The 26,574-nt window shown below is 45.2% G+C and overlaps 1 protein-coding gene and 1 long non-coding RNA gene across 20 annotated transcripts in view; one reads left to right on the top strand and one right to left on the bottom strand.

The window, feature by feature from the left end:
• LOC106726470 overlaps positions 1–1,035 on the top strand; it is a 10,089-nt gene extending 9,054 nt beyond the window's left edge. The window contains exon 2 of the long non-coding RNA XR_001362542.1: positions 445–1,035. This is a non-coding gene — a long non-coding RNA (uncharacterized LOC106726470). The remainder of the gene's footprint in view (positions 1–444) is intronic.
• Positions 1,036–20,868: 19,833 nt separating this feature from the next.
• The window catches only part of SLMAP (sarcolemma associated protein), a 164,091-nt gene continuing 158,385 nt past the window's right edge, over positions 20,869–26,574 (bottom strand). For 16 of the 19 annotated variants that reach the window (XM_005868385.2, XM_005868393.2, XM_005868388.2 and 13 more), the window contains 2 exons: positions 26,440–26,574; positions 20,869–23,025 (listed from right to left, as the gene is read on the bottom strand). In XM_005868385.2, the coding sequence (XP_005868447.1) occupies positions 22,933–23,025; positions 26,440–26,574 (228 nt within the window). In that variant the 3' untranslated portion in view covers positions 20,869–22,932. Of the gene's footprint in view, positions 23,026–24,391; positions 24,482–26,439 lie in introns of all 19 variants that reach the window. The other 3 variants (XM_014541353.1, XM_005868387.2, XM_005868390.2) reach the window with 1 other exon arrangement.

Raw genomic sequence — 26,574 nt, 5'->3', positions numbered from 1 at the left:
CACCACACACACCACCCACCCATTTGGCTTGGTTCTGCTGCTCTGCTGTCCCGGCCCCACAATGAGATCCAGTGCAAGGAAGGGCATGCCAGGCAAGGCAAGGGCAATCCCAAAACCCCGCCCCAGGCTATGGAGATTTGTTCAAACAGGGAAGCATGTGACTCAAGAGACGCTGATCAGAATTTTCTCTGGGACTTTTCTGCCAGAGACTCTCTCTCCCCTGGGACCAGCGAGCTGGCCGGACGTGAGCCAGGGGTACCCGGCGCGCAGGCGTGCAGAGAGCAACGTCAGGCCTGACTGATAAATGCGGAGAGGACAGAGTCCTGACGACAAATAGATGAATCAGATCCTTCCCTTTTTAGGAATGGCTTTTCCGTCTTGATTAATGGGGGCCTGATTCTGCCGCTCGGTTGGGAATTTCCTGTTCTTTTATCTCATTCTCAGGCACCACACCTCCTCCCCCTTCCGAGAGCCTAGACGAGGAGCCACCCAACTGGTCATTGATGAACTCAAGTTACTCACCCGCTGTCTGGCCCACGGAGAACACCTGGCCCAGCCACTCGGCTCCTCACAGGGAGGAGGGAGTAACAGCTGGGAAAGCATCACGGGTCCACTGTCCACCGTGGCAGGATCCCCTGGGGCGGTGGTCTGGCGGGGTCCCCTGGGGCGGTGGTCTGGCGGGGCCCTTGAGGACCTGATGGAGCGATGGGTAGTCCCCAGGGCGTCCCAAACCTCCTGAGGCCCATCCCTGCCCTGTCTATCATCTCTATGGGGGTTTTCAAGGGAGTTTTCTATGAGTTTGGACTGGGCTTGAATCCTGGATCTGTTGCTTCCTGGATGAGCAAATCTGAGCAATGCACATCCATTCTCTGAGCCTGTTTCCTCGTCTGTAAGGTGTGGACAGTGATATCCGCCCCCCAGGGTTGTTATTGGGGTGAAGATTACAGGAGACAGTGCCAGCAAAACCCTTCGTTTCGTGTCTGGTGCTTAGCAGACAGTCAACACTTTCGGGGAATAATATTCTGGAAATATTTTCTGTTTGAAAAATAAAGAGGAGACGCCCTGGGCCACCCATCCCGTCCTAATCCTGGAGGCAGAGGCAAGGATTCCTCTCCGTGGCTGCGGAGGAGGTGGGTGTGGAGGTCAGACACACTCCCACTGGGGACCTCCCTCCCCAGGCTCTCCCCACCCCTGGCACACCCAGGCCCCCACCCCCGTGAGTCAGCCCCACTCCTTAAGGCACAGCAAAACCCACAAGTCACTTCCTGGCTCCCCAAACAAAGGCCTAGAATCCAGTGCAGGAACTGGGCCCTTATCACCCCGCAGGCCTGATAAGAGGGGCAGGAGGGTCTGAGTCAGCCAGGAGTGACAGGCTGGTTCACCACGAGCCCCGGCCTTGGGCCGGCTCCAGCGAGGGCTCCGGCTCCCAGCCCTCCACTCCTCCCACTCTCTGCAGTCCTCCTGGCCAGCAGGTCCACCACTCAGCCCTCGGGCATCATCTCCAGAAGAAACCTGCTACAGCCTCTCTGGGAGGAGCAGCCGCCAAGCAGTGGAGTGCTTCCTGGAGTTTATCAGCCAGGGCTCTGTGGGCCCAGGGAGGGGGCTGGGGACAGGAACAGTGCGAGGTAGGAAGGGAAAGGTGATGGGAGGGGCAGGCCACGCCCTCCTGCTGGAGTACTCTCCCGGGGAGCTGGCTCGGCTTCCTCAGTGGCCTCAGCCTCCCACCAGTCCCACTCTGGTCTGACCCTCCTCCACCCAGCAGCTGGAACCACCCTCTTTTGCCACATCTGCTGGTCCCACCCTGCCCAGAACCTGCTGTAGCTCCCCACGGCCCTAGAGGAGAGGCCAGGTTTTCTTCTGACTCTCAGGGCTCCTTCCTGCCATCCTCACACGGAGGTACTCAGTTCCTGCAAAAGCACTTCTCACACTTCTGGGTTCCTGCTGCCTGACCCTAGGAACGTTCTGGGTGAATGGGAGGAGGTTTGAGGGAAGGCTTCCTGGAGGAGGTGGCATTTGAACGGTGGCATTTTGGCATCTGACAACAATGAGAGAGGCAGAAGGAGAGGAAGGCAAGTGATTCCCAAACAAGCCAACGACCAATTCACCCAGCTTCTCCCTGAGCAAGGAGCCTGGCCCAGGCACTGATCATCTCTGTGGACAAGTGTCTCTTTATCTCTGATCTTCTTTGTAAACTGGCTGAGGTCACCGTCAGGGCTGCGAGGGGAGAGGAAAGCCCAGGAGGTGCGTGGGCCCCTTGGTCTGAGGGGTTTTCTCCGGGGCAGTCTCCTGGTTGCTTCTCTGGTCCCGGTCGAGGGAAGGAGCCAGCGGTGGGGGGAAACGAGGCCAGGCCAATCCGGATTTTCCAATTGTTCCCGGCTGAGTGTTTGCTCCAGGGGCTGGGGGGAGGAAATGCTCTGCACAAAGGCAGGAAGGCAGAGGTGCTCTGTGGCAAAGGCAAAGGCACAGCGGGGCCTGGGACAGCCCGAGGGTCTGCAGCACAGAGGGCTGGGCAGGACAGCCCCTGCAGGGGCCGTCCCCGCACCTCTCACTCCTCCAAGGGCATCACGAGGGCATCAACTCGGGCGCCTGGGATGTCTGCAGCACAGGGGGCTGGGCAGGACAGCCCCTGCAGGGGCCGGCACCTCTCACCCCTCCAGGGCATCAACTCGGGAAACAGACCTAGACAGAGTTTGGACCTGCCCAGGCCACATAAAGGCTTCCAATTCGGCGCCCCCTCCACTCTTCTTCAAGTTCACAACCATTGACTGAACACTTTCTATCAAGTTCCTAGCAGATGGTAACCCCTCACCAACGGTGGTTTTAAGAGGGTTCCCTTTTAGATGTACGCCTTTACACAGCTTTCCCGAAGAGGCACTTACATGCCATACAACTCACCACAGCAGGCACACTGTCTGATGCGTGAATGTCCACAGCAGCTCAACCACCGACACAAACCGTTTTCAAACGCTTCCATCACGCTGTTTGCCCATCTGCAGTCAACCCCACCCCAGCCCCAGGCAACCACAGGTCTGCTTTCTGTCTCTGTAATTTTGTCTTTTCTAGGAATCTCCACCTTCTTAAAAAAAAAAGTAAAAAAAAAACACAAGAAGAACGCTGCTGTCCTCAGGCCTGGAAAGGGGAAGACATTCTGTCTCTGTAATTTTGTCTTTTCTAGGAATCTCCAAAAAAACAAGAAGAACGCTGCTGTCCTCACGCCTGGAAAGGGGAAGACGACTGAGGGCAAAAAAGATGTCTCCGTGAAGGGCCTAGAGTGCGGGGCCCGGCCCCTCCTGCTTCAACTCAGGGTCAGAGAGGCCTGGGGTGCGGCTCAGTCTTTCCAACCCAGGCCTGCATCCCAGACGCTAATGACAGTGGCAGCAGCGGTGGTGCTGCTCAGGGCCCGGCCTGGCCACGCCGCGCCGCCACCCTCCACCCCCCCACCCCCAGGAGGACAGGTCTGGATGCAGGAGGTCCTGGCTTCCCCAGGGCCAGTGTGTGAGGAGCTCACGAGGTGCAGACAGGCCTTGTCCTGCCAGCTTGGATGGCGAAGGCCAGGCCTGGCGTCTGCCTAGGCCTCTACCCCACCTGCTGGCCCCCGGGAGGCTGCCCTCTCGGGCCAGCCGGTCCTGGTTCTGGCTGGAAAGGCTCTACTCCCAGCTTCTGCCTCTGGGCCCTGATAGCTCTCCACGGGTCATGAGTGTCCGAAAGGAAACTGCCAGCTGCACAGACAGTAAACGACGGGAAATCACCTTCCAAGCTGGACGCAGCGCCAGCAGCCAAAAGAGAGCTCGTCACCAGAGCAGGGCAGGTTTGAAAGCAAACGCACCGGCCTACAATCCGCCTGGGCAGAGGCCAACTCCGTCCTAACCAGGAACTCGCTGTGTTTTCTGGAGACTGAGGCGGACTATAAACTTCTTTTTTCTGCCATGACCAGGCCCAGGGGGAGGGGGAACTTTCCGGTACTTCCAGTAGGACAGCCTTTCTCACCCAAAAGGAGCAAAGCCGTGAACCTGTGAGTGGGCGTGACTAGGCCAATAACAGTGCACACATATTCAGAGCTTCACATGTGCCATTCTGAGTGCTGTCCTATGGAGCGTGTACCACTGTGGCCCGTATTTCACAGATGGGGAAACTGAGGCCCAGAGAGGCGAAGAAAAGCAAGGAGTCACAGACAGTGGGGCGTGGAGCTGGAGCTGAGCCCTGGAAGTTTGGCTCCATTTGTGCCCCGTGCAGTGCTGACTTCTGCCATGGAGATGCCCTGTCTTCCCCTGAGCCTTGTCAATAGGCCAGCGCTCAACCCTAAGACACCAGAGACCCATCAGGGTTGACACCCCAGGCACCGCGGCCCTGTGAAGCCGGGGTCTGTGATGCTGAGTAATGAGACATGAATTTGGTAATTGTTACAAGTTGAACTGTGTCACCCAAAAGATGTTCAAGTCGTCACACACACACACACACACACACACACACACACCCCACCTGTGACTGTGACCTTATTTGGAAAGTAGGCTCTTGCTAATGTAATCAAGTTAAAATGAGGTCATACTGGATTAGGATGGCTCTAAATCCGAAGACTGCTGTCCTTATAAGGAGAGGACGATTTGGAAACTACAGATACACACATGGGGAAGAAGGCCACGTGATTACAGAGGCGGAGGCTGGAGTGCTGTGTCTACAAGCCGAGGAACGTCAAGGAGAGGGGCGGACCGAGTCTCCCTCGGAGCCTCCGGGAGGAGCCAACCCTGCCTACACCTCGATTTTGAACGTTTGGTTTTATGACACGTGAGAGAATACATTTCTGTTGCTGAGGAGTTACCCAGTTGGGGGTAATCTGTTGTGGCAGCCCAGGCAAACATTTCCCCCCTCAAATCTCCTCATCTAGCTTTGTCATTTTGCTGGTTCCCTCATTGATGACTTACATAAACGTTGACATGTGGCCACTATATACTTGTGTACGTATCCTTTTGAAAATTATCCTTTGCCGTAGCCTGGGCCCGAGCTGTTACTTCAGCTCACTCCGTCCACTGTCGCTGTCCGTGCCTCTGTGCCAGGCACTGGGACAATCAGGCCAAGCCCCCAGCGCCCATGGATGGCAGTCCACTGAGACGGTGGCGGGAGGAAAACAGCCCTCTCAGCCGTGGTCGTTCCGTTCTTAGCAGCCGGACGACAGGTCAGCCGCCACGTCTGAGGAGTGGGGCGGGGAACACTGAGCCTGTGCAGAGGTGCTGGGGCCGGGGCTCAGTGACAGCAGGAGACGGCCAAACAGCCCACTGAGGACAGTGAGGTCATTGTGAGGTTGACTCACTCTGATTGGCAGAGAAGAGTGTGCAAGGAGGAAGTCAGCTCCCCAGAACCAGAAACAAGGGGGTGCACAGGTGGGCCTGGGAGCAGGGCACTTTCTCCTTGATCCTGGGGCTTCAGGTGCTGACTGGTGCCCCCTCTCAGGACCCCCTCCGAGCTCAGGCCTGTGATGGGATGCGGTGGGGCAGCGGGCAGGTTTGCATCTCATCTCTCTCATTTACTCGCTGTGTGAGCAGGAAGAAGAATCTGACCATCAGGCCCCTTATTTGGAAAATGACCACCTTTCCCACTAGTTCCCAGGAGGCCTTGAGGGACTCAGACACAAGAACACACCTAACCCAGGGCCTGGAATAAACTGGCATCTAAATGCTAAAAATAGTAAGATGAAGTCATCCTCAAACACTCCCTCGGCATTTTTTTTTTTAGGAAATCACTCTGAACAGGAGGGTGGGAGATAAAAGCAAATTTTTTTCCAAAGATGGAAAATTTCTTTTCATGTGCATTCCACTAATTCTCAGATGCACATTTCTTTCATATTTTAACATCTCAAAAACATTTCAATTAGTAAGACGGGCCTTACTAATGTGTGACGTAGTTTAATAGGTAGCAGTTTGCCTTCATGGGAGCGAATAAAATGATGGTCTCTTTCAATTGATGGCATCTTAGACTTATGAAATGTGGTCGAAAATTGATACACACTCATAAAGTATAAAGTTCAGACACACAGAAGTATACAGAGTAAAGGTTCCGAATTCCAGGACACCAGCACCCCGCAGACAGCCCGCGCTGTGTGAAGTGCACATTTGTTTTCATTCTCTTTAATTGCCCAGAAAATCTCCGAGACCAGCCATCCACACCTCCTCCAGTGCCCAGAGCCAAAGTAATGCTCCTCTAAAGACAGCAACACGTTACAAGTTTGTACTTCGTGATCAGACACCTTCCCCACCGGCACCCCCACCCCCACCCCACGTGGCTGGCGCTGTCCCACTGCCCGGCCCTGCCTGCATAGCAGTGCCCTGTGCCCACCAGGTGTGACGCTGAGGGAGCCGATGACTTCAGCCTTTAAAAAAGGTGTGTGCAGTACAGTTGGCAGTTTTACCACTTGCAAGTGACAAAAATCAGGGAGGTGTGGGGCCCAAAGAGGGAAAACAGTGGGAAAGCAGAAACGTGTGTCCTATGCGTGAGCCCTCACGCTCAGCTCTGTGCCAACTTAGCCAAACAGGGAAGGAGCAGGCACATGATTTCATAATAAGCACATGTTGACTCTGATGAACAGGTAGCGGCTGAAAGGGAAAGTGACAAGGTCATTGGACTAGTGATCCGCAGAACCAGCCTGGAAACCAGTCTAGTCTTTGGGCAAGCAAATCTAGGGCTCTTCCCGCCACACCACGGCCTCTGGGGATGCCCTCCCACCCCCATAAGCAGTGCACAAAATCTGCTCTGCTCTGCGTCTACCTCCCCGGCCTTCTGTGGATCACAACTTCAACAGGAGATTGAAATGAGGCAAGGGGAAGGAGGCGGGAAACACACCAGCAGGAGGTGGGGGGTTGCAGGGGGAGGGGGTCAGGGACTATGAATGAGACTTCTGTTTGCCTGCCCTGTGCGCCTGGAATTTTGTATAAAAACAATGAACTAGAAGGAGGTGAAAGCATGTTCCCCAAAGCAAGGCCACCCCCCTACCCCACCTCCACCCTCTTTATAAAAGACCTGCTTTGTTTCAAGCAAAGCAGAGGAGAAGCTGGGGAATACGCTGAGATTTGGGGGAGTTCAGGTGTTTGGGGTGCAGGAGGCAGCTATCTGGAAACTCAGGAGCCAAACTCAAGCCTGGGATTTCAGACTCGAACCATCTTCCTAACTGCCCCCGTATTGGTGTGATGCTTTACACAGACTTGCAAAATGCTTTCTCCGACATTTTCTCAACAGAGTGAGAGCTTGGGGAGGGCCAAGGAGCATGACTTCTTCAGCCTTCTCTCTTGCTGTCTGGGTGGCCACGGTCCCATCCTGGGCGTCGGACAGACCGGCTGGGGCCCTGGCTTCTGCGCCTGCTCGCTTCAGTACCTTGTGCACGTTAATGGCTCATGGTACCAGCGGCAGAGGGAGAGTGATGGTGGCTGCCAGGCAGAGCGGCTGTGAGGGCTGAAGGAGTTCCCGGGGTAGGGGCTCTGGCTTATGGCAAGACCTCAGTCCAGGGCGACCATTCGCTAGTGAGAGGTTTACAGTTCGGCGGGGCGTGTGGTCTAGCCTGGAAGCATCTGGGTGAGTCACCTGGATGTAAGTCCCATCCAGAGAAACAGGGTGTGTCGGGGGAAGCGGCAGGCCGGGCAGTGGGCTGAGTGATGCTCCATGTGGGGAGGGGCCCTCAGAGTTGGGGGAGCTGGTTGATGGAGTCGGAGGAGCTGTGCAGCGTTCATTTTATCTACAACACACAAGTACTGAGACCTACTGAGGGTCCCATTACATCACTCCTCAGAGTCCTCGTCTCACTCAGGGGAACAGTCGCAACCCTTACACTGGCCTCTAGGGCCTGGAGCAGCTGGGCTCCCACTACCTCTCTGACCTCTATTCCTACCACTCTCTTCCTCACTCACTCCGCCCTGGCCACACGGGCCTCCAGGCTTGTCCTCAGCCATGACAAGCATGTCCTGCCTCAGGGCCCTGGCACATGCCGTTCCCTCTACCAGATGTGTCCTTCCCTCATTTCCTTCAGACTTCTGCTCAAATGTCACCTTCTCAGAGGCCTTCTTTGACCACCTTCCATAAACAGCAACCTGCCACTGGTGTCCCTGTCTGCTGTTTCATGCCAAATTTTCCTCCAGATCACTTATCAGACCTGACATACTTCATAAGATATGCAGGCTTATTATCTCTCTCCCCACTAGAACGTAAGTTCTCTGAGGGCAAAGGTTTTGTTTAGTTGGCTTGCTAGGACTCACACCTGGGAGGCAATGGGTGCTCAGAAAAATGTATGTGGACTGAATGAACCTCTGTGGACAGAACGCAGCAGGCTGCTGTCCAGCGGAAAGGCACAGGACCTTTTGTTGTTGTTTAGAACTAACATTTGTTGACAAATGCTTCTAGGCCTTGGACTAAGCCCCTGAGCTGAATTAGCTTATTTAAGCAAGTATTATTATTATCCTATTTTATAGATGAGGAAACTGGATCTCAAAGTTTAGTGAGTCCTCTTACTCAGGCAGTAATGGCTGAGCCAGAACCACATGGAGTTCTCACCACCCAGGGTGGGGGCCCCTGACTGCACACAATGCTCACTCCTGGCACAGGGAGTCAGAGTGGAAGCACCCCAGGACTGCAGGAGGCTTCCGGGGGGTCTGGATCATCTTCACATTTTTCTCAGTTTATGAATCCCCCAAGTATTAATTAAACAGATATTAATCAAACAGGTATTAATTAAACAGGTATTAATTTTATCATCAGAAAAGCTAAAGGTTGATCTGCCTGTCCATCCACCCACCAGGAATTACCAAAAGAGTGGGGATCCTACGTGGGAGGTGTAGTGGCTCTTCTGGGAGCCTCTGAATCTCTGGGAGCCTGGGTCAGAGCAGGAGGGGTTTGAGGGCCCTGGCACAGACGGTGTGGCAGGAAGACAACTTTCCGGCCAGCTGTGAAGAGACACCTTCCTCTGCACCTGCCTGACCTCTTTTCCTCTGGGTTCTGGCACCACATGGACAGTAAACAGGCTTCAAAGCCTGAGACCGGCTCACTTCATTGATGCCACCTTCCCCAAATCGTACTTGGCTTTGGAGCGGTGGCAAGGCTTGAATTTTCACCCAGAAACCACAGGCAGACTTTTGGAAGGTGACCCAGCCCACCCCTTGTTAGAATGGGTTTCTGTCCCTGCAGGGTCTGGTGGGAGGCAAGGAACACTGTGACACAGGTGTGATTAAACCCCTCAGGTCCTCGAGACGGCTGCTCTCCTCTCCCTCCAGTTCTCAGTAAACCCCAGTCAGGGCCAAAAATCCACCACTCCCAGCGAGAAGTGAAAAACCAAGAGAATGTCCGTGTCCTTAGGAAATGCACACGAATGCAAAGGAGCACAATGAATGAGTTGACATTCTCAAGGAGGTCAGAAAAAAGTGTGTGTGTGTGTGTGCATGTGTGCATGTGTGTGTGTGTGTGTGTGTATTTACACATATGTAGAGGGTCATTAAGCTAATGGGGCAAAATGTAACATGAGTCTGGGTGAAGGGGCAATGTGAGTTCCTTGTGCTATCCTTGCAATGTCTCAGTAAGTTTGAAATCACATCAAAACAAAAAGGTACAAAACAAAGAAAGTACGAGTGGCTGAATTAACGAAGGTGCTCTGTCGAGCAACACCCCCTCCACGTTCTGCGTGGAGTAGGGTTCGGTACCTGAAAGAGGAGCCGCACAGCAAATGAGAGAAAAAGACACGAGATAATTTTGCAATATTGGGGGACCAAGCGGGCAAGTCCCGAAGGACTTTCTCAGGCTGCTCCAATCTTTTATTGATCTGGAGTAGCCCTTAGGGTAAGAAGTTTCTATGACACACAGATCAGCAGACAATTTCCAGGAGTAGACAAAAGTATCTGATTAACTCATCAATAGATTTCCGGGAGTATCTGATTAACAATAATCAACAAGGATCTACATAAGTATCTAAGGAATTAAGGGAACTAAGGTGGGGATGCTTCAACTATTATTACCTAAATTAACTGAGTGGTTCCTAGATTAACTGGGTGGTGCACAGCCCTGACCTTTGCTAGGACTTTCAAGCCCTGACCTTTACTAGGACTTTCAATGGCTACTAGCTTTTGGGGGGGGGTCTCTGTCTAAACTCAGCTAGTGAAGACAATGAATGGACTCCGGCAGTGCTCAGCTTGGTATTCAGAGAAGCAAGTGAAGGGGCCACCCCTTTTTCTTGCTAAACCCACCCAGGAACTGGAGAAAATTGTGATCACCTCATTCCTCTTCCCTTGGTCACACTGGGTCCTCTTAAGCGTCCTGGTATGGAAAACATTCTGCTGGGACCAGAGCTTTGATCATAAAAAATGCAATAAATGCCTGCGCCTGAGATCGGAATCTTTGCAAGGGACTGTTGGAGGCGGTAACTTGGAGGGTGTATCTTGGGTCCCATCCATGCGGAGGCCAAGGCAGGGTCAACAGGGAGAAAATCTGAAAACTCAGTATGTGTCCCAGGGCAGTGGGGGGTGGGGGGTGGGGAGCTGGAGGGCAGCGAGGGCCCGTGAGCCACAGCCTTGCCATTAGGAGTTCACAGGTTAATAGGGGGTCCTGGGGTGGAAAGTGCTGGGGCAGGAGGGGAAGGAGTCACAGAAAAAGTCCTCCAGAGGCCAAGCAGGGGGCTGCTTGGGGGAATTCTCCCTGGAGAATGGGAAAGACAGAGAGACAGAAACAGAAATGCCCTGCAGTTGTCTCCTGACAAATTCCCTCTGCTTAAGGCAGCCCTGACTCCTCACTACTAAACCGTAACTGCAGTGGGGCTGCCTTTGCACAGCCAGCTCCCCCTGTCTCAGCCATTTCTTCCACCTGAAATCCTCTCTTCCCAGTCTCCTCCCAAACCCTGCCCTTCCTCCAGCCCAGCTGCAGTCTGCGTGAACCCACTCCCACACGCCCTACCTCCCTTGCCACGCCTTTCTGTTACATCCCCAACAAGCCCACATCTTTCTTTCAAGGCCAGTCTGCAAAGTCTCGCCCCCTTCCAGTTGCTCAAGCTGCTTCTGAAACAGTCATTTGCTTCTGAAACAGTAGGAGCCCTTAGTATGTCTTGGTTGTTCAAACACGTACATCTCCCTCGGGACGCAGGAGCAGAAAGCGATTTTGAACGGACCGATCCCACCACATTCTTTGCAGTCCAGGTCCTTCTGGAGCCATTCTTGAAAACCTTGGCCCTCCAATGCTGGCTGCTCCAGAAGTCACTCAGCGTGGCAGGCAACCTGGCAACCTTGTCACATGCACCTTGGAGGAAGCCAAGTTTGTTGGGACTATGCCAGCTTGGAGAGGTGCATTCTAGTAGCCAAAGAGTTGTCATGACAGGAGTTGAGTTCTGGATGGCAAAGGTTTCAGAACTAGGATCAGTGCAGTTTGGAGATACAAGGACTTAGGGCTCCCCTGGCAAGGGCCACTTTACGTTATGAAATGCTGCCGGATGCGGCCTGTGCTCCCTGTTGTCTAGGGAGGCAGGTGAAAGTGGGAAGCATGGGGAGACTTGTCTGAGCCGACATAAGTCAACCATCAGGGTGGTCTCCAGTGGCCTGGGGTGACCTGAGAAAAACCAGGGCAACATGCTGAGGTTTTCAAAAGCGAATCCATTTCTAGGGCTTTTCTTTTTTGATGAGGGTCCACAATCCAGAAAGGTCTGCAAACCAGGATTTTTGGTTTGGCACCAAAACTCATTTGGCAACAAATCCTGTCCTGAACAGAGATACAGTTTTTTATAGCCTCTCCTTATTCTACTTACTAGTAGTTCTGCAAACCAGGATTTTTGGTTTGGCACCAAAACTCAATTTGGCAACAAATCCTGTCCTGAACCGAGATACAGTTGTTTATAGCCTCTCCTTATTCTACTTACTAGTAGCTGAATATTCATATGGTTCACTGTAGAAATGTTATGTTTTACTATGGAGTGTTATACGCACCATGTTACCTTTCAAAAATGTAAAAAATTGGCTTCCAGGATTTCATAAGCAAACGTGGGCCACTGTTAAGTGCATCCTACTTTTTAGAGGTATAATGGACTTCCTCTAATGAAATGGTGAAAGTAAATAGAAGCTGTGTACATGTTTTTTAATAAAAATGTGATTGCTTGGTAAAACATTGGCAACCCTACGTCTAGCTCTGAAATTTCTGGAACATTGTATTGTCCTGTGAAGTCCAGCTCTGGCATAGGCACTTGGGCGCGTTACAAATTCACTCTTGATTAGAACACAGGTTGCCGGCTGGTGGCCCCACTGGCCACAGCGAGCTTGTGGGCACGTTCTGTTTGCCTCACTCGGTGCATTCTCCCCTCCCCTTTAATCTGGAACGTGAACATAAAGTCTGGTTTCCAGTTTCCCTTGAAAATTCAGAAGCTGCTGACAGCAGTCCTGCGTGGCACATGATCAGCAGGAGCCATGGGCAGGTGGCCCCCTGCTTCCCGCTGGCCCCTCTATCCTGGAACACCTGTGCGCTTCACTGCACTGCACAGGCCAGAGCCTGCCTTTCCCCAGCAGGACTGCGGGTCCCCAGCTCCAAGTAGGAACAGTGCTCCAGCCCAAACCTCCACATAAAACTAGGACGCTGCTGGGAGGCCAGCAGGCCAAGAGCAACTTGCTCAACACAGGGAGCTCCTTAGCTGATGACAAAACATCTCCCGGAGCACTCTCTCCCTTCCCTCTTTCCTCCTCCTCCCCCCTCTCCAAGGCACTTTCCCATTAGCTCCCTCACTCCCAAGCTCCAAGGGCCTTCTTTTTCCCTCTATAACTTGTTTTCTAAGCTCATTTCTTTTAAAAATTACTTTTTCTACCTCTGTGATTTACCCAATAAATGTTCTCTTATAAAAAAAACAAAACACAACAACAAAAAACCTCCCTTGATTAGGAATTACTTCTCACTTTTACGGACATTCCTGCAGAAGCGGCAACTGTCAGAAATACTGCCATAGCCTGCTTCAGGCCCAGCTGCTGAAAGCCTGTATGGGATAGAGTCCTTGTCCACAAGGATGCAGTACTGTATTCTGAGGAAAAAGATTCAAAAGATGGTAGTAGTGCATTTGAAACACCTTTTTTGGTTACTCAACCTATACCTGTCCAAACAGAACTAACACTTTGGTCATAACACTTTGTACAATAGTTGCTGCTTATCTATGGTTTTACTTTCCACGGTTTCAGTTACCTGTGGACAACGGTGTCCAACAATATTAGATGGAAAATTCCAGAAATAATTCGTAAGTTATAAATTGCATGCCATTCTGAGTAGTATGATGAAATCTTGAGCCGTCCCACCCCACTCCACCTAGGGTGTGAATCATCCCCTAGTCCAGCATATCAACGCTGTATATGATCCCCGACCCTTAGTCACTCAGTAGTTGTTTCGGTTATCAGATCAACTGTTGCAGAATTGCAGTCCTGGTGCTCAAGTAACCTTCACTTTACTTACTAATGGCCCCAAAGCCATTCACTGTAACTGTTATTATATTGCTGTAATTGTTCCAGTTTATTTTTATTGTTGCTAATCTCTTAGTGTGCCTAATTTATAAATTAAACTTTACCTTAGGTATCTAGGTATAGGAAAAAGCATAGTACATGTATGGTTTGTTACTATCTGCCCTTGTAGGCACCAACTGGGGATCCTGGAACATATTTCCTGCAAATAAGAGGGCCTACTGTATAGGTACAATATGCCACCCTTAGAGAGACAGTCTGTTTAATGGAAACAGATGGAACTCTTTTCTTCAAGTACAAAGCATGGAAGACAATATAAGAAACATCCATGTACCTATCATCATAAATGAACAAGTGTTAAATTCTGCCACCGTGCTTTTTAAAAAGTAAATAACGTGTTCATCATCTCAGTGAAAGCTGATGCCCCTTCCCCGTTCCTCCTTTGCTTCTCTGAATCTTACCGTCCTTGCACCACCATCCCAGAAGCAAATATAGGAAGTTAGTAATCCTACTGTTGCTAGTTACAATTTCACTACATAGAAAACACAGAGTGGTTTTTGTCTTTCATTCAATATTGTTTGAGTTCTAGCAGAGTTGATGCTCATAAACCCATTTATTAATTTTATTTTTAATATATTTTTATTGATTTCAGAGAGGGAGAGTGAGAGATAGAAACATCAATGATGAGAGAGAATCATTGATCAGCTGCCTCCTGCACGCCCCCTACTGGGGATCAAGCCTTCAACCAGGGCATGTGCCCTTGACCAGAATCGAACCTGGGACCTTTTAGTCCACAGGCCAATGCTCTATCCACTGAGCCAAACCGGCTAGGGCCCATTTAAAATTTTAACTGCTGTATAGTGTTCCATCACATAACCACAATTCATCTCTTTCCTTATCATTGGACCTCTAGTTTGTTTCTAAATTTTTGCTATTACATAGAATGCTTCTGTGAACAAAGATCCTTGTACACATACATCTGAGATTCTCTAATATATATAGAAGAGGGATTATTGGTCAAAGTGTTATACATTTTCAACTTTATTAAATATTGCTCAATTGCTCTCCCAAGTGGCCATGTCAAGTTACATTCCTGCCTGCAACAAATGATAACTCCTGTTTTTCCATAAATTTACTAGCACTTAGCATTGTCAGACCGTCAATATGTAAAATGTGAAGATGCATTTAAAACATCTGAAATCTGGGCACAAGTAAAAGCAAAATAAACATGGCAATTTTTATAGGATATCTCATTGATGTTTTAGTTTGCATTTCCCTGATCTTTTTATATTTTATTGGCTATCTGGATTCTTTTTCTGAGATTTGCTGGTTCATATCCTTTGACCATTTTTCCTTTGGACTTTTCTTACTAGATTGTAGTTACTTGTAAATTTGAGATAGTAATCTTTTGTTATATGTGTTGCAAATAACATCCCCCAGTTTGTCTTCTAATTTATTAAATATCTTCTATTGTACAAGTTTTTAACATTAAAATAGTTGAACTTATTTTTACCTTTGTCAGTTGACATAACACCAAGTTCATAAAATTATTTGTCCCTCCCTCCTTTTCCCCTAATTGTTTATTTTTAAATTTTTTAAAAATGTTTTTATTGATTTTTAGAGAGGAAGAGAGAAAATAGAGAGATAGAAACATTGCTGCCTCCTGCGGGGGATCAAGCCTGCAAAACAACCGAGGTACGTGCCCTTGACCGGAATTGAGCCTGGGACCCTTCAGTCTGCTGGCCAACACTCTATCCACTGAGCCAAACCGGCTAGGGTGCTAATAGTTTAATGTCTTTAATTCATCTGGCATTTATTTTTGTATAAGGTATAGAGATTAACTTTTATTTTTTCATATGGAAACCCAACTCTCCTCAAATTATTCATTGAATTATTTTTTTGTGATTTGTAATGTAATGTGACTGCTATTATAATGTACCAAGATTTCATAGATGATTGGTTTCTGGGCTCTTTTGTTCCACTGATATATGTGTAGCTCTGATACTATATTCTAAATCATTATAGCTTTATTAAAAGCCTTGAAATTTGCTCAGCTGGTGTTGTTCAGTGGTTGAGCATCCACCTATGAAGCAGAGGTCATGGTTAGATTCCCGGTCAGGGCACATGCATGTTGTCAGCTTTATCTCCAGTAGGGGGCATGCAGGAAGCAGCTGATCTATGGTGCTCTTTCATCACTGATGTTTCTCTCTCTCCCTCTCCCTTCCTCTCTCTGAAATCAATAAAAATATACATATTGTTAAAAAGTTCCACTGGGCTCGTATGCACTCAATCCTTACTCCTACCTCCAGCTCCAGGCAAGAGGGCCAGCCCAAGCACTGGAGGGTCTTGGGTTGGATTTCCAGTCAAGGGTACATACCTTGGTTGTGGGTTCACTCCAAGCCCCTGGTCTGGGCTCATGTGGGAGACAACTGGTTGATGTGACCCTCTCACATCTATCTTTTTCTGTCTCCAACCTCCTCCCCTCCCTCCCTTCCTTCCACTCTCTAAAAAACAATGAAAAAATATCCTCTGGTGAAGAGGAACCAAAACCAAAAAACAAAAACACTTCTAAATGTAAATTGTAGGTATGACAGCTATCTTGAGGATACACAAACTTGATAATTCATCCAAAGAAATGCATTTCCTTGTTTTGGACTTTCTATAACTCATTCGGAATCAATATAAATGATACAAGGTGTGGGGACACAAAAATAATTTCTCTCCCACCTTTCTAAGTTCTTCTGGCTGGGCTAATAAATTAACATGAGACAGATGAACAGAAAATGTTTAAAATTTATTACATATGTACATGCAGGGGTTTCCTAAGAATGAGACCCGAGGTCGCATTGGGCAGTTGACTCTTCTATGCCATCTGGACTAAGAAGGGGGGCAGGGGTCTGGGACTTCAGAGGGAAAGTGGGCAATTCACTGGTGGATGAGAGAGAGCAAACATGTGGGCAACAAATGTGCCAGAAACAATGGGACACAGAGGGGAGTCCGACAAACAAGCTTTGCTAGATTTCTCCCTGTCCGCCACACTCAATTCAGACATGTCAGGGTAAATATGCTAAGGCTCCCTTCCTGAAGCAGGCTTTTATTTTTTTAAACATGTTTTTATTGATTTTAGAAAGAGGAAGAGAAAGAGAGAGAGAGAGAGAGAGAGAGAGAGAGAGAGAGAGAGAGAGAAACATGGATCAGCTGCTTCCTGCACCCGCCCTACTGGGATCCAGCCTGCAACCTGGGCATGTGCCCTGACCTGGAATCCAACCTGGGACCTCTCAGTGCATCAGCTGAGCCACACTGGTCAGGGCCTGAAGCAGGTTTTTTAAATCTTAATTCCTTTAGGCAGATAGGGGAGAGGGTCAAAGGTTCTGAGTCTTTTGTTTCTTAACACATTGCTGACCGGTAGTTTTATTGCTAGCTTTACCCAGTGGCCAGATTAGTTTCTATTGAAAGAGTACAAAAAACGTTTTACATAAATGTTAAAGGCACGCTTGAAAATTAAATACCCATTGCATTTTCAAGTTATTTATTACATGTTCTTACAAGCTAATATCTTTTAAAAGAATTCTCATGATTGGCTTCCCAATCACAATGCCTTTTCTAGGAAAATCAACCTCAGATCTCAATCATTTGCAAAACCAGGTACTTCAAGAGAAACCAGTCCTGGCCACCTCCATCTGCAGCTCCTGGTGCTGCTTATGTGCTTGTTTGGTGCGGACTTGGCACCTCATTTGTGAAGCGGCAGCTGAGGAGACTCATCAAGATTGAGAACAGCAATCATATTGGGTTGAAGGTGGCGGGGCAGGATGGCTCTGGGGTGCAGTTTACGATTAAGAGGCACACACCCCTTAGCAAACTAATGAAAGCCTATTGTGGACAACAGGGTTTGTCAATGAGCGAGATGTGATTCCGATTTGACGGGCAGCCAATCGATGAAACAGACACTGCACACTTAGACATGGAGGATGAAGGTACAAGTGATGTGTTCCTGCAGCAGACGAGAGGCGTCTGCTAAAAGGGGAACTGCTACTTTACTCCAGAACTTGTGGAGTAATAAAACTGCAAGGAGTTTGGTTCCATCGCAACCTATTACAATATAGTTTTCTCTTTTTTCATTTTCCCCTTTCCCATTCCTTTACTGGACATAAAGTAACTGATGTATGTGCACAAACATTTGCATTTTTAAAACTAAATGGCCAATGGTATGTGGGTTGTTTTTTTTAAAACTCTTTTTAAAAAAAATGTTTTTATTGATTTCAGAGAGAGGAAGGGAGGAGATAGAAACATCATTGAGAGAGAACCATCAATTGGCTGCCTCCCGCACGTCCTCTACTGGAGCTTAAGCGCACCACTGGGGCATGCGCCCTGACTGGGAATTGAACTACGATCTACTGGTTCCTAGGTTGATGCTCAACCACTGAGCCACACTGGCTGGGTGCTAATGGAATGTTTTGATAGACATCAAATGGAGATGGGATGGGGAAAAACACTGGTTCTGTGAAAATACTTCCCTTCTCCATTAGCAGCTCATTCAGCTTATAGTCCAGTAAGTTATTTTGCTCTCATTGTTTAGTAACAAAAAACAACAACAAACAAACATAAAAATCCTTGCATACCTTTGGAAAATTTTAATGTTTTCACTTATCATTGCAAAATCAAGGACAATTTTATAACTTTTTTGTACATAGCTGTTACATGTAGAACAATCTGTCCTTAAGTAGGAACAAATTACTCTAAAAGAGTTCTAGATAGTTTTCCCTTAAGTCAAATGTCTTGTTGTTTAAATAAACTTAAATTAAAAATAAGCAGGGTAGCTCAGTTGGTTAGAGCATCGTCCTGAAACCCCTAGGTTTCGGGTTTGATCCCCCTTCAGGGCACATACAAGAACCAACCATGGAATCCATAAATAATTGGAACAACAAATCGATGTTCCTCTCTCTCTTCTCCTCCCTCTCTCTCTAAAACCAATCAATACATTAATTAAAAAAAAAAATTAAAAGAGAGAGAAAGAGAAACCCATCCTGTTCCCCAGACTAAGGAGAAGGAAAACTCACCTCTGGCTCTGCATCCAAGCATCTCTGGCTTGGATGGTGGGGTGGTTGAAGGTGAGAAAGAATACAGCCTCTTCCATGGTTCCACAGGCTCCTGTGTCGCCTAGTTCACTCTGTTGTAACTGCCAGCTTCCTTGCCTGTGTCCCCCCTCTACAGGGACTGAGTATTGCCAGGACCTGGTACAGTGTCTCCCATTAGACAATATTATTTGCTAAGTAAATGGATATAAAACCATTGAAGCTTGGAGACAATGTGGAGTAGCAAAAAAATAATTACCTTACTTCTCAACTTTATAAGTATCATTCTGACTTTGAGTAAAAAATTATCTGAACTTTCGCCCTGATTGGCAAAAAGGTGAGAATGGATTGCTAAGACCTCCTCCAACATTCTATGTACATGTATACAAACCAGGTTTCAAATTATAAGACTGATTTTTAAATGAACACACCAGAATTCGTAAGTGCAAATGAACACTAGCCCCTTTAAATGTAGATACTTTGGCCAGTGTGGCTCAGTGGTTGAGCATCGATCTATGAACTAGGAGGTCACAGTTCAATTCCTGGTCAGGGCACATACCCGGGTTGCGGGCTCAATCCCCACTGTGGGGCATGTAGGACGCAGCAGAACAATGATTCTCTCTCATCATTGATGTTTCTATTTCTCTCTCCCTCTCCCTTCCTCTCTGAAATCAATAAAAATATATTAAAAAATAAATACAGATACTTCGACAAGTTACTTACTCATTTAATCATGGAAACCAATTTGGAATCCTGAAAAATTCTTTTTGTTTCTAATTCAAAGCAAAATCAAATAGCTTTTTAAAAATTTACAAAAACAACATATATTAAAATAAATTAGAAATCATAAAAGGAGAAAAGAATTGACCTATGATCATAGAGAGAGAAGCACTACTGTGGCCTGGGTATAAATCTTTCTGAGTCCTCCTGCTGGAAACATATCCTGTATGTCTGCATTATTTCTTTATAAAACCAGGATTATTCTACCTTGGTAACCTTTCTCTCCCCACATCCTTTGCAAGCAGAGTAATGTGTAGAATGGCAATATTAACTTAACCAATGACCCATTGCTGGATATTTAGGTTGTTTACCCATCACTATTACCAAAAAAAATCCTATACTAAATGGTAGTTAAATTTTTGTGCACACAATTATGTTTAATTATGTTTCAGAATAAATTTCCAGAAGTGAATTTTTTTGAGCAAGGCTGTACATTTTTAAGACAGCTGTTTTGTATGCAGTTTTTTTTCTCTTTAGTAGATTTCCATCTTTGTGTGTGTCTGTGTTTAACTTGTTACATTTATTATCTTTATCTTTTTTTTTTAATCCTCACCTGAGGACATTTTTCCCATTGATTTTTAGAGAGAGTGGAAGATAGAACATCGATGTGAGAGAGCCATATTGATTGGGTTGCCTCCCGAACGTCCCAACCAGGGATGGGAGCCTGTGCTCTTGACTGGAATCAAACCTGGGACCTTTCAGTCTGCAGATGAATGTTCTATCCGCTGAACCAAACTGGCTAGGGGCCAGATTTCCATCTTTTTGATAGTAGATACAATCACTGGAAGCAGCTAAAAGTTACTGGGGGTCAAGTTTGGTGATTAAAGTGAGAGATCAAGTGAGGCAATCAATACTAGTTTTGGTTGGAAGCCTCTACTATTCAGCACTGTGACTTGTTTTCACATTCCACTCAAAGTAGATCTGAAGGCGGTCACAACAGGCTCATTATCAAACTAAGCATATTACTTCCAGACACAACTATGAAGGGGACAGAGCTTGGTGAAGATGCTTTCTTCAGATTCATTACTTTGCAGTTATATCTCATTCACACACAGAAAATCTCAACATTTGAGCCAATCCACTTTAAACAGCTGTAATGGTTCACCTAACTTAAATAATTGCAGTATTTTTTCTAGTATGACATTCTCTAAACACTCATTTGGCACTCAAATGACAGTTCACATACATTATCTTTTTAATTTTCATACCACCACTAAAAATATAGATGCTATTCTCTCCATTTTATAAAGGAGGAAGGGGAGGCTCAGAGAATATAAATGATTTGCCCAAGGCAACACAGCTGATAAAAGGCAGAGTCAGGATGCCAGTTTGGTTCTGTTTAGCTTCAAACCCCCACGTTCTTTTCATTTTCTGACCCAGCCACGTAGCGCCTTTGTGTAATTCTTTAATGTATCATTATAGGCTGCTCAATTCTTAACGGCTACGACTAAAATTTCTTAATGGCTCTATCACTACCAGTGAATAATCATACTCTTTATTTAACCTGGAAGTGAACTAAACAAAGCTGGAGGTATTGCGTATGAATAGGCTCATTTATATTCTTAAGAAAAACTGGCAGTAACTACAAAACCTCATTTATTCAATTTAAATAAAGTAAATATTGATACTGGACTTTACATTTAGAGAGACTTGTCTGGCAAGTGAGCCATGTTTTAACAATAACCATAGTAAAAGAGAAAAAAAATTAAAGCACTATGTTAAATAAAAGGCTAATAAAACCTGGAGGAAACAGCTCAGTGTTTTCTTTTAAACCCTGAAGAACACCAAACATATGTGTTGCACAAAGAGTCATTTTAAGAAAAGACTTATTAACAATCCAAAGTAGAGTCAGCACTAAGAATTTCAATGATATCCAACTCAAAAATGCATAGGGAGTAAAGTTATTTTATTAAATCATGCACATCACGTGTGTTAGTGCAAATAGTTTAATCTGTACTCCAGAAATTCTATTGTACTTTATATCTTTACAAAATAGATTTAAAACAATTATTTACTTTAAAAAATGTAATTCTGAAGTTAAGCATTTCAGAACAATATTTGCAATAACCTATATACAAGAGGTACTGGGTACCACTGGCATATTAGCATTCTGTGGTGGAGTGGCTTCCTGCAACAGAAAATGATGAAATGAACTATATGTGACAGTATTTCCTACAAGTCATCTGTGACTAATTCCTCCATAAATCTAGTGATCCTCCCAACAGCCAATCTCGAATAGCTTAAAACATAACCTTTAAAGTACAAACAATGACTGCCAAACATCACAAGGCAAATTATATCCTAAACTTCTATTTCAATATTTGGCTAGGCCTGTGGATTGCCACAGAACATTCAAGCCAGTTCACTGACATTGCCTCCTGGCCTTCATTGACTGAAAAATTTAACTATGTGATACTTTAGGATATTCTATGATCTAAATAAACTTTATTGACATGACTGTGGTGCTGCACAAAACCATCTCTGTGTTTTAAATTTATAATATCAAGCAGTGTTTAGGTGCTTCACTGAGCCTGGAACGCTATTAATCTTGGGAATAGTGCTCTCATTAACAGAACATACCAATTAACAAAAGAAAATAACCATTTGCATACCCAACCAGGAAATCTGTTGGTAGGTAATAACAGTATACTTCAAACATGAATTAGCTTTGAAATACCATAATCAAATTAAGTCAGTAAAAGCTTATCTAAAGAGAAATTAATTCTTTCTTCAATTAAACATGCTTTGGAGGAAGAGATGATAGAAAAAAAAATCATGCTTCCTAAAATGCTGTATATGAAAAAGTAACTTGGCTTTAAAGAAAATATCTCTTTAAATACATGAGGTTTAATAAATTACATTCCAATTGACTCAAAAGTTTGGTTTACTGCACTGAAATTATATAATTACTATGTTTTTGCTTCGAGAAATTCTTTAGTTTGTTCGAGAAAATACTCTCATGGAAAGTTTTTCAAAGTTGATGTCCTCCACATCGTCAAGTCACATTAAGGCTGAACAAGCGTGCACATATTGCCCAAAGTATCACTAGAGTAGAATACTTTCCAAGTGCATTATTTCTCCTTAAACAAAAAAATCCACACAAAGAGTTGTCTCTAAGTCTTGTTCCCAATAGCTCAGTGGTTTTATAACAAGTAAAAATGGTGTAAATATGTAAAAAATATATATATGTGTATATATTTCAAACTGATAGGCACTGAGCACACAGGGCCTCTCTTCCCATGTATACATCGGTTGTTTGGTTTGGGTAATTAACGAATCAGAAAAATGAATTATCTGGCCTTTAGAATTCAGAGTAAAATACCCATAAATTTAATGTTATAAATAATCTGGTGTACCAAGAAGCCTACTTTAGGCCACCATAAGATTCAGAACCCCAACATACTAATTTAAAAATTACATGAAAAATTGCAAGCAAGTTATTGCTTACAATAAAGTCACAATTTTATATTCTCTTTATAGACAGATACATTTTATATAATTTAAAGCAATGACCCTACAGCTGTATTCTTGCACTTCTGTCTGCTGTTTTAAGAGGTAAAAAGGAAGAAAATGGTTCTGTTTGTCCCCAGCATGAGTGTGATGCCAGCTTCTAGAGGGAGGACGGTGTACGGACTCAAGAAACGCTCTCATGGAGAAGCTCTGGCCAGACCTGGCACGTACAGCACAATGGCTGTTACTGCAACCAGGGCAGCCAACATGGGCATCCAGGGCCAGGGTTTCTGTGTGGAAAGAAACCAAGAGTCAGTATCACATTCTCCCCTCTTTTCATACATATTAACCCCTTGGTTTCCAGAGAGTCCTGAATACTTGACTATTAGAAAAATCTTATCTTTGCATAAGAAAACATTTTAAAGAGAAAGGAAATAAAGGTGCGGGAGAGCAGGTGTGAGAAGAGCCCTAACAGCAGGAACTCTTTTAGAGGACCACTGTGTCTCGATACATCTCAGGCAAGTCCTGGGCAGTTTTCAGTTTTGTTACAGCTAAAAACCAACAGTGACTTCTAAGAAACCCTCTGGGCTCAGCCTGCTTTATTTACTCCAGTACCCATATATTACAACTAACTGATGTACACAGATGCCTGGAGTATGTTTCTGCCTAAAGTGTTTATTTCTTGATAAAAACCAGACTCACATAGTAGGGTAGTTTTATACAAAAGGCTGGTCAGTAAGGTGATCAAAAGAAAATGGTCTAAGCTTTGATGCTCGAATTTGAAACCACATAAGACAAAATCAGATGGGGTTCAAGATGGGGAAGTGTTACTTAGGGACTCTGCCTATCTGATACTTTTGGTAAAGACCATGTCCAGTGTAATAATGTCATGTGATCATCTCATATGTTCTACTAACATGCATGCCTGTTGGAGGCAAACATGGATGGGCTGTTCCCTGTTAATTTTCAGAGGGCTTTATAATATCAACTTGCTTTTGATTGATAGCTTTATTTTTATTAGTGTTTTTATTAAGAAAGTTGGCTTTTACGGAAATATTCTAATGTTGCAGATCAGGGCTCAGAAAGATATGGGATAAATTTACTCTCCTAAGTAAATGCACATTGAGGTTGAGATTGTGAGCCAATGGTCCATTATGTTAATCTCATCCTTTTTCATCTTCATAGCCATTGTGTAAATATAGGCAAGGATTGAAACAAAGAAACTCTACACTATGGAAAAGAAGAGGGAAGGGAGGAGGGGTAAGAAAGCTGGCTGAAAACTTCAAAGAGGCAAACTCTTCATTTCTCATTAAAATTTGATTAAAAATGTAATTGGAAAGGGGTACTAATATTGCAGAAATTCATAGCTTACTCCAGTTTGCTAGAGACAAAGACTCAGTTAAAGGCAGAATATTAACAACTGGTTAGGTTGGAATTAATTCATTGTTAGCATTACTACAAAGGAAACAAGACAAAATGTTACATGATTAGTTGGTTGTTCAGTTCATTCAAATGACACAATACATGGCATACTAAATGAAGGGTTTGCTTCAGGTAACAAAATACCCGTGTGGTTTTGCCATGCACTATATTACAAATATGGTACAAACAGGTGACGGGGACAAACAGACAAGGACTCAACAGTAGTGCTTGTACCTTTCTCTACCACAATGGACCGAAACACCAAAACAGGAAAGCCAGGAATAGGCCGATGAATACGGCTGGGACGGGTTGTAATATGGAAGGCTAAAGAAGGGAAGGGATATTAAAATCATTTTATGCTATAAAAAATCAGATAAGATGATTTAGACCCCAAGGGGGTGGGAGGAAGGGTAGAAAGACTGAGGTAATAGAAGTATTAGCACTCAGGTTTTGCACTGATTCAAACATTTTAAAGACATCTAATACAATCCAGAATGATGGACTGTGGTATGTAAGCTGACAAACTACAGCCTAACAGGAACAGCTGGAGGAATGGGCAATGTGGGTGTCCCTAACATCCTAATGAAAGGCAGTATGTTAAGACAGAGCAAGGACAATACCTCAACAACTGATGCTCTGCTTGACAGTACATTATTTTTGCTTCATACTTGGAATCCATTATTTGACATGAGTATATTGGAAACGGCTAAAATTTATTTGATCTCTCCATCAAAACCTTTCTTTAAAAAACCAAAACTCTTTTGCTGTTGCTTTAAAGCTTAAAAATAAATGCCCTATGGTGTGTGTTTTCTAAACCAAGTAAGAGAGCTGACATAATGTATGATAATCATTTGGTATATGAAGACAGGCAGCTAAGTCTCAGGGCTTTGGGTTATATTACCAAATATAAACAATTATTAAATTCGGAGGAAATTACCACAATGAGTGTTATTACAGAGTAACATTTTAGTACCACACGTCCATATTATAAATAAAAGGAAATTTACCCTTAAGGTAAATTATTTGTGCAACTGCAAATAATAATAATGTTACTTTAGAAAAGGCTCTAAATGGTGCAGGGAATCCATTCTGATTATGCTAGATGTCTTCATAGGTTAATTTAGTAGAAGGTAGACTGAAATTCCATACTCAGAAGGATATGAATTAACATAAAAGACAGGAGTAATCAAACTTGGAATCAAACCATTATGATCTGATTTTAGAAGAGTTCTGTAATCTATATTTTCAAATTAATGCACTCTATTTTTGCTTAGCATACAGCCTCCAGACCCCATTCATTAACTTCTAAAAGTCTTCTAACTAAGCCACATGCCTTTATTTTCTAAAAAACTAAGACTTTCTTTGGCAAAGGAAGGACAGCTGGACACAACTCATGAGCATTCTGTGACGGCCATGCAACACCACTCTTTTGCACTGTGCTGCGAGTTAAGCAAAGTGCCTTCCTCTGCAGGAAGTGTGTGTCTCCCGCAGTGTCCAAGCCATGGCAAAGGTCTGAAGTAAGTCACAGCACATCCAACCACACTGAACATCATCCATCAGTTAGGTCCCACAAAGGCAATGATCACCAAAACATGGAACACAACATTTATTTAGTACCACATCTTTTTAAAGACCATCTGCCTTTCTAGCAAATGAAAAACAAATTAATATTATTAAACCCAGTTTATACTAAAACATTCCAACTTCACACGTGCACGCACACACACATGTACACACATAGCCCTACAGAAACTCTTTAATATTTCCTAACATTTATGGGAGGCCAAAAAGACGTTACGTTTTTTACGAATGTGCCTTAGTGAGAAAATTCTTAGTATAAAATAAAAGCCATAATAAAGTTTCCATTTTTGGATACAGCCAAATGTTAAGGAGTCAACATGAACTACTCTTTCTTAGGTGGGACTCTGGTGGTACAAGGCTTCATTTCCCAGCCAGGAAAAAAAAGAGCCAGAAAGTGGGACAGAAGTTCAGATTCATCAGGGAAAAGCTGACAGTTCTTAGGTAATTATTCTCTTGCAAACAAGGCTCTTGCTCCAGGCAGTCCTCAGGCTCTTCTAGGGGTACAGGTTAAAGGAGCAAATTCTTAACTAAAAATTTTGACAACACAATGATTCCATCATGGCATTTCATAACGAAAAGCTTAATTCATGTGTATTATAGGCCTTAGTTTCTCAAATCAGTAATAAAATCCTCTGAAGAATCGATTTCAGGGCTCTCACCTGCCTCTCAATCAAAGCTAAGCCAAGTTTGCAAAGACTTACATTATTTCCTTTTTCTCGGAGCAGCTTCAGGTTGTCTTTACATTGTTTGAGCTCATCTGTGATTGATTGTTTTTCCTGCTCAGTCATTTCAAACTTCAACTTCAGTTCTGAGAGTACAGTCTGTGTCTTTTCATA

Source organism: Myotis brandtii, unplaced genomic scaffold, assembly GCF_000412655.1.
Source record: "Myotis brandtii unplaced genomic scaffold, ASM41265v1 scaffold268, whole genome shotgun sequence".
Taxonomy (NCBI): domain Eukaryota; kingdom Metazoa; phylum Chordata; class Mammalia; order Chiroptera; family Vespertilionidae; genus Myotis; species Myotis brandtii.
This window is presented reverse-complemented; position numbering and strand designations above follow the sequence as displayed.